We start from the raw sequence: 13,616 nt of genomic DNA on the forward strand, positions 1-13,616 counted from the left end.
AACATGCATGGAACAGTGATGGCTGGGACCACTGTTCAAACGAGGCAGGTGTGGGACAGTGAGGAGGGAGAGGGACAGTGAGGAGGGACAGGGAGGAGGGAGAGGGAGAGGGAGGGAGAGAGAAATGGTGGGGGAAAGGTGGGAGAGAAGTGGGAGGGAGAGGGAGAGGGAGAGGGAGAGGGAGAGGGAGAGGGAGAGATGGTGGGGGAAAGGTGGGAGAGAAGTGGGAGGGAGGGTTGGCAAGCCAGGAGAAGGGGGATGGGGAGGAAGCCAGGCCTCAGTTGATCGTGGTTCTGGAGACCAGTGAAGTGACTTCTCCATGGACTAGAGATCTGTTCCCTTTTTCAGGAAGGAAAATTTAAAGTTGGTTCACTGCACTAAAAAATCTGCCTTTCTACAGAAACATGTATGTTACTCTTGCTCATAAAGAAAAAAAAAATCAGCAAAGCTCCTGTATTGCAAACTTAATCCCAAATACCTGTGCTGAGCGTGATTGGAGGTGATTAAGATCAGACGAGGTCTTGAGGAGAGGGCCCCAGGACAGCAGGCAGCAGCCTCCTAAGAGGAGGCAGGGAGACCTCAGCCAGCAGGCTGGCTCTGTCTGGCCCCGGATGCCCTCCGCCCTGTTAGCCTGCAGCAAGCACCCCTCCCCAGCGCCAGGCAGATGCCAGCACCAAACGCAGACTTCCTGGGCTCCAGAACCAGGAGCCCACAACCTGTTGCCCACAGATCCTGGTGGCATGTATTTTGCTGCAGCCACGGCAGACAGCCTGAGGCAGGGGTCCTCTTCCTTATTCTGAAACCCCCGGCAGAGGTCTGTACTGTCTTTGCTTCTTTCCTGTACTAACCCAGACATTGCTGCGGCCACCTGCAAATCACCTCAGCTACCAATGTCCCACCTCCTCCACTCCCACTGAGATGCCGCATGTGCCCACAAGGATGGCCCTCTTCTGAGTGCCGCGTCCGAGTCTAGTCCACTGGTGACTCACCGGAGATATCCCATGGGCTCTCCAAACCCAATCTCATTTTCTCTCCCAGTCTTTTTCCTACATGAACTGCCAGTTTTCCTGGCCAGAAACCTGGGAATCAAGGTCCACACCTCTCTCCTCATCACCTGTCTCCCAGCAACCCCTGGGATGGCTGGTTCTACCTCACAGATGCTCTTGAATACACCTACACCCCCACTCCCTCTCTAAGGCAAACCACACTGTCTCTTGTCCACTGGTTTCCCTGCCCCCTTCCTCCAAGCTCTGGCCTTCCATCAGTGATTGGAAAGGTTTTCTCTGCGGGTAGATGTTCTGGCACAGAGGGCTAAGCCACTGCTTGGGATGCACACAACCCATACAAGAGTTCAAGAGATCGAGTCCCACCTCTGCTTCTGATCCAGCTTCCTGTAATGCGCCTGGAAAGCAGCAGACTACAGGTGAGACCTGGCTAGAGTTCCGGGCTCCTGGCTCTGGCATGACCAGGCATGGCTGTTGCAGGCATCTGGGAAGTTAATCAGCAGACGGAAGATCGCTTTCTGCCTAGCACAGCTGCATTCTTTTTTTTTCTGTCTCATTTCCTTACAAATAAATAAACTATTTTTCATAGGATTCCCCTCTGCCATGGGGCCTTTACCCATGCTGACCCCACCAGTTAGCGAGCTCTCTTTTACCCTATACTTCTTTTTATGACTAGCCAGTTTTTGCTGACCATTCAGATTTGAGAATAAGACTTTTGTGTCCAAGCAAAATTTTCCCTAGCCCACCCCTAGCCAAGACCAGAGTCCCTGTTAATGTATTTCTCTTTGAGGGCCTGTGCCACATTTGCAGTTATTTGCTCCTTGTGTAAAGGTCTATTATCTTTCTTGCCTGAGAGAGTACAGTCATCTAGATCTCATTTATTGCATCTCTCTCAGCTCCAGCACTGCACAAAATAGATGCTCAGGAAATATTCCTCAAGTAAATGAACTCCAACAGTTACCAAACCTATAACGACACCCATCAAGCAGGCTGTAGTAAAACATCAATAGTCTCCATTGCAGTCACATCATGAAAATAAACCCACAGATTTAACAAGCAAAACTCAGCTGACACAAACCACCGCGAGCTTACTGCTGTGTATAATGACACCTTCAGTTTCTTAGAGAACCAGAACTCCACAAGCCAGATGCTGACGTGCAACATAAATTTAAACATAAACATTTTTAAACTGTTGCTTCGGAGCAGTCAGCACATCCTCAAAGTGAGGATAAAAAGGAAAACCAGGTTTGATAGGAATCCTGCAACACTGTGTGCCACAGAAGGAATAAGAAATAAGATGACTTCTGAAGTCCTCACACATAACAGCTCAAGACCTGTATAATAAACTAACATGTTTGCATCACTGCCTTAAGTTTTTTTTCTTTTTTTCTCAAAGAAAAATTTTGCTTCATGAGTATAAACTTCCCAAATACAACTTTAGGAATATAGCCATCCCCCCACCATACCTACCCGTGCACCCCAATCTCACCCCACCTCCTCCCTCTCCCATTCCAAGTCCCATTCTCCATTAGGATTCATTTTCAATTAACTTCATACACAGAAGACCAATTCTATACTAAGGAAAGATTTCAACAATTTGTATGCACACACACACACACAAACTCTTTGAGAACAAGTTTTACAGTTAATTCTCATAATACAACTAACTGAGGATAGATGTCATACATGGGAAGTTAGTGCACAGTAACTCCTGTTGTTAATTTAACAATTAACACTCTTATGTATGACGTCAATGAATACCCCAGGCTCTTGATGTGCCAAGGCTATGAAAGCCTTTTGAATCCATAATCTCTATTAGTATTTAGACAAGGCCATAAGCAAAGTGAAGTTCTCTCCTCCCTTCAGAAAAAAGTGCATCCTCCTTTGATGGCCCGTTCTTTTCACTGGGGTCTCTCTCACAGAGATCAGTTATGTAGAACATTTTTTTTTTTTTGGCCACAGTGTCTTCAGTTTCAGTGCCTGAAATGCTCTCATGGGCTTTTAAGCCCGATGCAGGTGCCTGAAGCACTGATTCTGAGGTTAGAGTGCTATTTAGAGCGAATGTCATTCTATCAGTCTGCTGTGTGGACTGCTTCCCATGTTGGAACATTCTCTCCTTTTTAATTCTATTATTATCAGACATTTGATCTTATTTATATGACTGATCCCTTTAACACTTAATCCTATCTATATAATCACTTTAACACTTAACATGGTCACTTTAATACTTAAGATGGCATTTTTACCACGCAGCTTAAAGGGATATGGGGTCCCATGCACGTTTTTAAACTGTACCTTTAGAAGTCCATAGGAATGTTTGCAGAACTATACAGCTCTACAGTTACAAATTTCCTCCTCCCTCTTTTACTCCCACTCTTTTTTACTGAGATCTATTTTGATTGACTTTATACATGATTAACTCTATATTAAATAAAGATTTCAACAAATACTATTATGAAAAAATAAACCTGTTCCTTGACAGTCAAGACAAGGGCTGTTCAAGTCATTGCTTCTCAAAGTGTCAGTTTCACTTCTAAACATTTCCTTTTAGGAGCTCTATTAGCTATCCCAAATCAGGGAGAATGTATTGTATTAGTCCCTTTAGGACTGGCTTATTTCACTAAGTATGATGTTTTCCTGATTCACCCATTTTGTTGCAAATAATTGGATTTCCTTTTTTTTTTTACTACTGTGTAGTATTCCATAGAGTACATATTCCCTAATCTCTCTATCCGGTTTCAGCTTACAGGCATTTAAGTTGATTCCGTGTCTTAGTTATTGTGAATTGAGTTGCAAAAAACATAGGGGTGCAGGTAACACTTTTATTTGCTGATTTCATTTCCCTTGGGTAAATTCCCAGGAGTGTGATGACTGGGTCATATGGTAGGTCCATATTCAGATTTTTAAAAATTTATTTCACAGGTAGAGTTATAGACAGTGAGAGAGAGACAGAGAGAAAGGTCTTCCTTCCATTGGTTCACTGCCCAAATGGCCGCTACAGCTGGAACTATGCTGATCCAAAGCCAGGAGCCAGGTGCTTCTTCCTGGTCTCCCATGTGGTTGCAAAGGCCCAAGCACTTGGTCCATCCTCCACTGCCCTCCCAGGACATAGCAGAGATCTGGACTAGAAGAGGAGCAGCTGGGACTAGAACCAGGTACCCATATGGGATGCCGACGCTGTAGGCAGAGGATTAACCAAGTGAGACATGGCGCTGGCTCCCTATATTCAGATTTCTGAGGTATCTCCAAATTGTCTTCCATGGTGGTTTTACCGGTTTATATTCCCACCAGAGGCGGATTAGGATACCTTTTCCCCCACATCCTTGCCAGCATTTGCTGTTTGTTGATTTCTGTATGAAAGCCATTCTAACTGGGGTGAGGGGCAACCTCATTGTGGTTTTGATTTGCGTTTCCAGCACAGCAATTGATCCTGAGCATTTTTTCACATGTCCGTTGGCCACTGGGATTTCCTCTTTTGAAAAATGTCTGTTTAACTCATTGGCCCATTTCCTGAATGGGTTGCTTTGTTGTTGCGTAGTTTCTCAATTCCTTCATATATTCTGGGTGTTAATCATTTACCAGTTGCATAGTTTGCAAATAAATTTCCCCATTCTGTCAGTTGCCTCTTTACTTTCCTGAGTGTTTCTTTTGCAATGCAGAAGCTTCTCAATTTGATGTGATCACATTTGTTAATTCTGGTTTTGATTGCCTGTGCCTCTGGGGTCTTTTCCAATAACTCTTTGTAGTATGTCTGGTATTGTGATACCTCTGGCTTTGTTTTTGCTGTATAAGATTGCTTTAGCTATTCAAGGTCTCCTGTGTTTCCATATGAATTTCAGCATTTTTTTTCTAGATCTATGAACAATGTCTTTGATATTTTGATTGGTATTGCACTGAATTTGTAAATTGCTTTTGGAAGAATGGACATTTTTTTTTTGACAGGCAGAGTGGACAGTGAGAGAGAGACAGAGAGAAAGGTCTTCCTTTTGCTGTTGGTTCACCCTCCAATGGCCGCTGCGGTAGGCGCGCTGCGGCCGGTGCACCGCGCTGATCCGATGGCAGGAGCCAGGTGCTTCTCCTGGTCTCCCATGGGGTGCAGGGCCCAAGCACTTGGGCCATCCTCCACTGCACTCCCTGGCCACAGCAGAGAGCTGGCCTGGAAGAGGGGCAACCGGGACAGGATCGGTGCCCCGACCGGGACTAGAACCCGGTGTGCCGGTGCTGCAAGGTGGAGGATTAGCCTAGTGAGCCGCGGTGCCGGCCCAAGAATGGGCATTTTTATGACACTGATTCTTCCAATCCATGAACATGGAATATTTTTCCATTTTTTTGTATATTCTATTTCTTTATTATTTTGTAATTTTTATGGTAGAGATGTTTGCCATCATTGGTTAAATTTATTCCAGGGTATTTGATTTTTTGGTAGCTATTGTGAATGTGACTGATCTCAGAAGTTCTTTCTCAGCTGTGGCTTTGTCTGTGTATACAAAGGCTGTTGATTTCTGTGTATTGACTCCGTATCCTGCTACTTTACCAAACTCTTCTGTGAGTTCCAACAGTCTCTTAGTGGAGTCTTTTGGATCCCCTACATATAGAATCACGTCATCTGCAAAAAGGGATAGTTTGACTTCCTGTTTCCCAATTTGAATCCCTTTGATGTCTTTTTTATGCCTAATGTCTCTGGCTAAAACTTCCAGGACTATATTGAATAGGAATGGTGAGAATGAGTATCCTTGTCTGGTTCTAGATCTCACTGGGAATGTTTCCAACTTTTCCCCATTCAATATGATGCTGGTCATGGGTTTGTCATAAATTTCCTTGACTGTGTTGAGGACTGTTCCTTCTAAACCCAATTTGCTCACAGTTTTCATCATAAAGAAGTGTTGTATTTTAACAAATGCTTTCTCTGTATCCATTGAGATAATCACATGGTTTATGTTCTTCAGTTTGTTAATATGATGTATCCTATTGCTTGACTTATGCATGTTGAACCATCACTGCATAACGGGATAAATCCCACTCAGTCCAGGTGAATGTTGTTGAATTTGGCCAGAATTTTGTTGCGGATTTTTATATATATGTTTATCAGCGAAACTGGTCTATAGTTTTCTTTCTATGTTGTGTGTTTTCCTGGTTTAGGAATTAAGGTGATGCTGACTTAATAGAATTTTAGAGGATTCCCTCCATTTCAATTGTTTTGCATAACTTGAGAAGAATTGGAGTCAGTTCTTCTTTAAGTGTCTGGTAGAATCCAGCAGTGAATCCATCTGTTCCTGTGTTTTTCCTTGTTGGGAGGATTTTTATTGCTGATTCAATTTCTGTCTTGGTAACGGGTCTGTTTAGGTTATCGAATGTCTTCATGGCTCAATTTAAGTAGGTTATATGTGTCCAGGAATCTATCAATTTCTTCTAGGTTTCTCAGTTTGTTTTCATACAGCTATTTATAATAATTTCTGGTCATTCTTTTTATTTCTGTGGTATCTGTTGTTATATTTCCTTTTTCATCTCTAATTTTGTCAGTGTGGGTCTTACCCCTCCTTTTTTTGGTAGCTGGGCCAATGCTGTGTCAATTGTTTATTTTTTCAAAAAACTAGCTCTTCATTTAGCTGATCTTTTGTATTGTTTCATTGGTTTCAATGTTCTTTATTTCTTCTTTAATTTTATGATTTCTCCTACTAGTTTTGGGTTTGGTTTGCTGTTTTTTAAGGTCCCTGAGATGTACTGATAGCTTGTTTATTTGGTGCCTTTCAATTTCTTTGTATAGGCTCCAAATGCTATAAACTTTCCTCTTAACACTGCTTTTGCTGTATCCCATGAGTGTTTTTTTTTTTTTTTGACAGGCAGTTAATGAGAGAGACAGACAGAGAGAAAGGTCTTCCTTCCGTTGGTTCACCCCACAAATGGCCGCCATGGCCTGCACATTGCGCTGATACAAAGCCAGGAGCCAGGTGTTTCATCCTGGTCTCCCATGCGGGTGCAGGGCCCAAGCACTTGGGCCATCCTCCACTGCCTTCCTGGGCCACAGCAGAGAGCTGGACTGGAAGAGGAACAACCGGGACAGAACCAGCACTCCAACTGGGACTAGGACCCAGAGTACTGGTGCTGCAGGTGGAGGATTAGCCTAGTGAGCCACAGCACTGTCTGTATCCGATGTTTTGAAATGTTGTATTGTCTTCATTTGTTTCCAGGAATTATTTTATTTTGCTTGTCTTTTCTTCTGTGACCCACTCTTCATTCAGGAGTATGTTGCTCAGTCTCCATGTATTTGCATATATTCTCTCTAGAGTTTCTGAGTTGCTGATTTCCAGCTTCACTCCACTGTGGTCAGAGTGGTATGATTTCAATTTTTTTTTAACTTTCTGAGACTTGCTTTATGGCCTAGCATATGGTCAATCCTAGACAAAGTTCCATGCACTGGTGAGTAAAATGTGTATTCTGTGGTTGCAGGGTTGAATTCTCTATAGATATCTTACATCCATTTGATCTACAATGTCAACTAACATTGTTGTTTCGTTGAATTTCTGTCTGAGTCACCTGTCCATCGTTCAAGTCCCCCATTACTATTGTATTGGATTCTATAACTCCCTTTAAATCCATTTCTTTTAGATAGCCAGATTCCCTGTGTTAGGTGTATATACATTTATAATAGTCACATCTTCCTGTTGAATTGATCCTTTAATCATTATATAGTGCCCTTTTTTGTCTCTTATAATAGTTATTGAGCTACAGTATATTTTGTCTGATATTATGATGGCCAAACCAGCTTTTGTTTATGTTAGCATGGAGTATCTTTTTCCATCCTTTCACTTTCAGTCTGTGTGTCTCTTTGTCGGTAAGATGTGTTTTGTAGGCAGCAAATAGATTAGTTTTCTCTTTTAATCCATTCAGCCAGTCTGTGTCTTTTAACTGTAGAGTTAAGACCATTTACATTCAAGGTGACTATTGTTAGGTACTGTCTTTGACCTGCCGTATTTCTGTTAATAGTCCTATTTTTTTACTTTAGGTTTCCCTTTTACTTTTATTGGGTCTTTTTCTGTGTTCATTTTCTCTCCTAGTGATATTTCTTTGTCTGTGTGTAGCACATCCTCAAGTAATTTTTGTAGGGCTCAGCAGGTAGTCACAAATTCTTTCAATTTCTGTTTGGTTTGGAAGATCTTTATTTCTTATTCATTCATAAATGACAGCTCTGCAGAGTATATAGTATTCTTGGTTGACTTTTTTTTCACTTAGGACTTCGAACATATCTTGCCATTCTCTCCTTGCCTGTAGGGTTTCTGTAGGTCTGTAGTGAGTCTAATTGCAGGTCCTTTGAATGTGATTTGCTGTTTCTCCTGGCACATTCTGAAATGTTTTCTTTATGTTTCACTGTGGAGAGATTTACTGCAATGTGTTGTATTGCAGATCTTTTCAGGTCGTGTCTATTGGGAGTTCTCTGTACTTCCTGTACTTGGATGTCTCTTCTTTTCTCCAGGTTGGGGGAGTTATCTGTTATTATTTCATTAAGGCCTTATAATCCTTTCTCTCTTTCCACACCTTCTGGAACTCCCAGGATCCTTACATTGGTCATTTGACAGTATCTTGCAGATCTCCAACAATGTTTTTAAGTTTTCTCATTTCTTCTATTTTTATTTATTTATTTATTTTTGGTCTGACTGTATTATTTCCAGAAATTTGTCCTGAAGTGTTGCATTGTTCCTTTCGGGGCTCATAGAGGCTTCCTTATTCTTATTTAGGGTTTTTCCTTTGTTTTTTAGCATTTGTGTATTTTTCTTTTTTTTTTTTTTTTGGTGTGGTTGCTTTTCTCTTTAATTTGTGTCTCTGTGACATAGTGGGATGACTATACTTTCAGAGAGTTCCAAGAGGTGTGTGCTGGATGTGGCCTGGGTCCTCAGTTCAGTATTCCAGGGTGGCGCAGGTATCCAGTGTCAGCCCCCATGGGGTATGGTAGCTTTCCTCTGGTTTTCTGGTTAGAAGAGGTTGTTCACTTCTGTTGGTGTGACCTACCCTTTTCCTCACAGTTATAGGACACCCTGGTGTTAGTTTCTGGTATGTTCAGGATTATACCACCCTGCTTAACAAACTGCACCTCTAATCTGTGGTGAGGTTTCCCACCGTTACGAGCTGCTATGTGTCTGTGCATTGAAAGTGAAGTGGAAGCATGGAGCGGCACCTACCGGAACCCAGCTCACCTCTGAATTGTGGTGGAGGCAGGTATGAGCTCCACTGCATGAAGCCCCACCTACAGGAGCCTGGCTCTCTTCTCAATGGTGGATGGAGTGGGCTCGTGTTTTCAATATTCAGGACTTCTTGTAATACAGTTTGTGTGGTAGGGAACAGATTCTTCTGAAATGTTGTGGTACTTATTCCTGCGTGGAAGGTGTGGTGAGGTGGTTTCCACTATTGCTGGGCATGTCCTCAGGAGGCAAAGGGGGCATTTCTCTGCTTATATTTGAAAATGTCAACAAACAAAAATGGCTTCTTCCAGCCAACTGCAGGTCCAGGTGGAAGAAGGGAGGGAGGAGGGAAAAGAGGGTAGTGGGCAAGGGGGGTGCCTGACCTCTTTGTTCCTCTAGATCTTCTCTTTTTTCTCACATGGAACTTTAAAATCAATTCACCAAGCTCTGCCTCCCACTGCTATTTGCAGCTCTGTGGACCCGGGATTTCTCATCTCACCTGGTCCGTTAGGGGCTAGCGCCAAACCCCCTGGTCCAAGGCTCCACCATTTCCCTTTCTTATTTTTTCTTTCAGTGTTGACCTTCCCAGTCTCTGTTGTTCTCTTAGGCTTCCCATTGCAAATTTCTCATGGCTCTATCTCCAGTGTGTATCTTCTCTCCTTTTTAAACTATCTATTTTGCCTTGTGTGACTCGAATCATCCTGTTGCTATACCACCATCTTGGGACATTTAAAATTAAATTTTCAAATGATACGTATTGCAAGACATTGTTCAGTAAAATGAATTTAAGATGAAAAATGCCAATTTGTGTTTCAGAAAATCAGTTTCACTGATAGATATTTTAAACAATTATTATAATCTAAATCTCTGGCCTCTTTCTTTAAATTCTTTCCTGTCTTGAAAAACAAAAAAGTAACACCATCAGCAGGTATCTAGCTTAATTAAGATGCCCTCATCTCTTATTGGACCTTGGTTGTATGCCCAGCGCTGACTTCTGAGTCCAGTTTCCTGCTACTGAAGACCATGAGAGGAAGCAAGTGAAGGCTCAAGCTGTTGGGTTCCTCCTGTCAAGTGCAATGGGAGATGTGAATTACATTCTTGGCTCCTGGGGGCTGTTGAGGGCATTTGAGAGTGAACCAGTGGATGGGAGCTCTCTCTACCTTACTGTCTGACTCTTTCTATTAAATAGATAAATAAATCATAAATAAACCCTTGGACTCCTCTTCAGTCCTCCTCCATGATAAACTGTCCATGAATACTGTAGGTCTTCCATTCACAGCAGGCCATGGACATGCCCCTCCTCTGTGTTACCTCCACCTTCCCACCCAAGGCCACTGGCATCACTTCTTGGACTACTCAGTGGCCTTTCAACAAGTCTGTCTGTCGACATTCTGCTCTCTCCTCCACACCCACCTCGTAGCTCATCTATCACTTGGCAGCCAGAGTTACCCTTTTCTACATAAGTCTAAGTATGTCACTCCCCTCCTGAAGCACAAGGCAGAACCCATAAGTCCAGAATCCACGAAAGTTGTAATGACCTTCGGTTGTCCTGCAATAGCCTCTGAATCACGTAACCCATCACACTGCTCTTCTTTCCAGACCTTTCCTCCTATTCCTTCCTGTTGAAGTTCTTGGTCCCATGTCTTTCCATGCCTGTTTCCTTATGATCAGCTCTCTGGTCAACCACCACACTCCCTGGTACAGCCCTATGTGCTGACCGATCCATCTAAATGAATCCTCAGTGCGTCCCCAGCACACCATCCTGTTTCACTTTCTCCCTAGCACTTTCCCTGCCTGGAATGATCTTCTCTATTTCTATGGTAAAGTGCTCTGTCACCCTTCTAGAATGTAAAGCTGAGTACAGTCTTGGTCACTATTTATTGCCCAAACACTCAAGAAGTGCTTGGTATACTATAGGCACTTAGTAACCATTTATTATACTAGTGAATATACTAATTGTTAACAACAAGAGCAGAAGCCCAACACAAGATACTCATAAATTAAGAGGCATCTAGAATGTGTACCATGTGGTTTCTTATTATACTTGTTAACATTAGTGGGACTTATTACACATTACAATTCTCAAATACCATGGTGGAAATGTTATTCTACTAAGAAAGTTCACTTCTACATTAGGTAAGAACCCATATCTTACTACCGTATTTTTAAATGTGGAATTTAAAATAAAGCTGCATTATGAATGGGGAAGAAAACCATGAGTTCTTCCTTTAGCAGACAGAATGGGTCCCTTCAGGACCACATGAGAAACTTGTAAAGGAATAAGTGGATCCAGAGATCAACTTGAATCTGAGTACCAGTATTTAAGGCAGAAAATATCAGTTTAATACCTATTCACTGCTCAGGGAAACAATGGAACAGCCAAGCTGGAACACGCATGAATGGAGTGGGCCTAATCATACATCCAGACTGTACCACGAGAGAATTAACTGCCTTAGATGTTAGTTAGGACTGTTAGCAGTCCCTGTGTAATGATTCACTCCATTGGAGCTATTTACTAAATACCACGGCGCACAACTGCAACCACGGAGATCACTTGGAGAAGCAAACAAAAATAGCAGTAGGCACTTTATCTTCCTGTTAATTGATTGCCTTTGTTACACAACATTGTCTGAAAAATCTCACTACAGTTCTAACTGCAAGCCACAGTAATCATGTCAATATGTGAGCTATCTGAATATCTAATTATGAAAAAAAGGAAGGCAATTTCACAGTGGAAGTATTGTTCTAATTCAAGAAACCAGCCATATTAACCTAACAGTCTGACATATAGCAGATAGCTGAAAAATTGTAATTTGAAAGATAATTATTTTTAGCTGATTAATATGCTTCAAATTAAATTCACTGCTTTCAATGGGCCCATCAACTTGACACCCTGGGCAAGTACTACATTTTGCAGGCACTGTGCATGGCAAGGACTACCTTCACAGTAGGCACTGTCCTCTCGCAGAGCCCTGAAGCCGTCTCGACAGCTGCAAACAGCCCTGTCGTTCAGACTGCGGCACACGGAGTTCTCCATGCAGCTGTGCCCTTCAGAGCAGAAGTCATAACCTGCAAGGAAAACAGACATGTATCGAGAAACATTCAACGGGGACAAAGCAAACAAACTCTGCTGACTTAATATTCTCATTTAATTTTGATGCTACTAAGTGATTTTAAAAAAATCACTGTCTTCAACATTTATAGACAAGTCACACGCTGTGGGGACCAAAATGTCCATCTGTGTGTTTACCTCGGTTAACTCCACTTCAGTTAATTTCATGTCTTCTTTGTTTTCTGGCTGTGAATACGCTACGTTGTCCTGAATATTATAATTATGGCTCTGCATACATCTGAACAAAGAGAGAGCTCCCCATAAAGGAAGACACACAATGCAGAAGGAGATGGCAATGGGAGAAGCAGCCACTCCCACAGGCAGTGAGGATCAGGCCCTGCAAAATGTGCTCCTCATGTATTTAAGGAATAAAGCAGGCAGTGTCACATGTTTAAAAAAATTGCTACAGCTGCTAAAAAGTCAACATTATATCACTTTAATTTTCTCTGGAAATCCACAAGGCAAGGTTTCTCCACTCAAAGGAAGAAAAAAAATTTGATTAGATTTTGAAGACTCCCCCCAATCTTCATGAGAGAAGAGAAAAAGGAACGTTTGATAAACAATGACACCAACCCTGTACAATTTCTTAGGCTTCTTTCTCCTATCTGCATTCCTTGTTCAAAGATTTCACAGATGCTGAAATGAACAACTCCAACACAAGGATCACATTTCATGAAAATTACATGATTTTTTTTTTTTTTTGGACAGGCAGAGTTAGAGAGAGAGAGAGAGAGAGTCCGTTGGTTCACCCCCCAAATGGCTGCTACAGCAGGCACACTGCGCCAATCCAAAGCCAGGAGCCAGGTGCTTCTTCCTGGTCTCCCATGTGGGTACAGGGCCCAAGCACTTGGGCCATCCTCCACTGCCTTCCCGGGCCACAGCAGAGAGCTGGACTGGAAGAGGAGCAACTGGGACAGAATCCGGCACCCCAGCCGGGACTAGAACCCGGGGTGCAGGCTCCGCAGGCGGAGGATTAGCCAAGTGAGCCATATCATTTAACCAATTTTAAATTGCCCGGGGCCTAACTTATCTATCTAGTTTTCTATTATCTGATTGATTAGCATTTCTGCTCATGTATCAAAGAAATGAGGACTCATCTATCTAGTTTTCTATTATCTGATTGATTAGCATTTCTGCTCATGTATCAAAGAAATGAGGACTCATCCACCCTAGCAAGAACGACTTTCACTTGAGAAAACTGTAAGACAGAGGTTCTACACTGGTCTGTCTCATGTATAACAAAGTGGGTGTCCACACCAACTGACTGGAATAGTCTGCACTATTTTAAATATCACCCCAGAGTTCAGCAAAGCCCCCACTAAAGGC

At 42.5% G+C, this 13,616-nt stretch overlaps 1 protein-coding gene across 2 annotated transcripts in view; it reads right to left on the reverse strand.

The window, feature by feature from the left end:
• The window catches only part of NELL2 (neural EGFL like 2), a 482,922-nt gene that overhangs the window by 166,403 nt on the left and 302,903 nt on the right, over window positions 1-13,616 (reverse strand). For both annotated transcript variants that reach the window (XM_062195104.1, XM_062195103.1), the window contains exon 13: window positions 12,119-12,247. In XM_062195104.1, the coding sequence (XP_062051088.1) occupies window positions 12,119-12,247 (129 nt within the window). The remainder of the gene's footprint in view (window positions 1-12,118; window positions 12,248-13,616) is intronic.

Source organism: Lepus europaeus, chromosome 6 (assembly GCF_033115175.1).
Source record: "Lepus europaeus isolate LE1 chromosome 6, mLepTim1.pri, whole genome shotgun sequence".
Classification (NCBI taxonomy): Eukaryota; Metazoa; Chordata; class Mammalia; order Lagomorpha; family Leporidae; genus Lepus; species Lepus europaeus.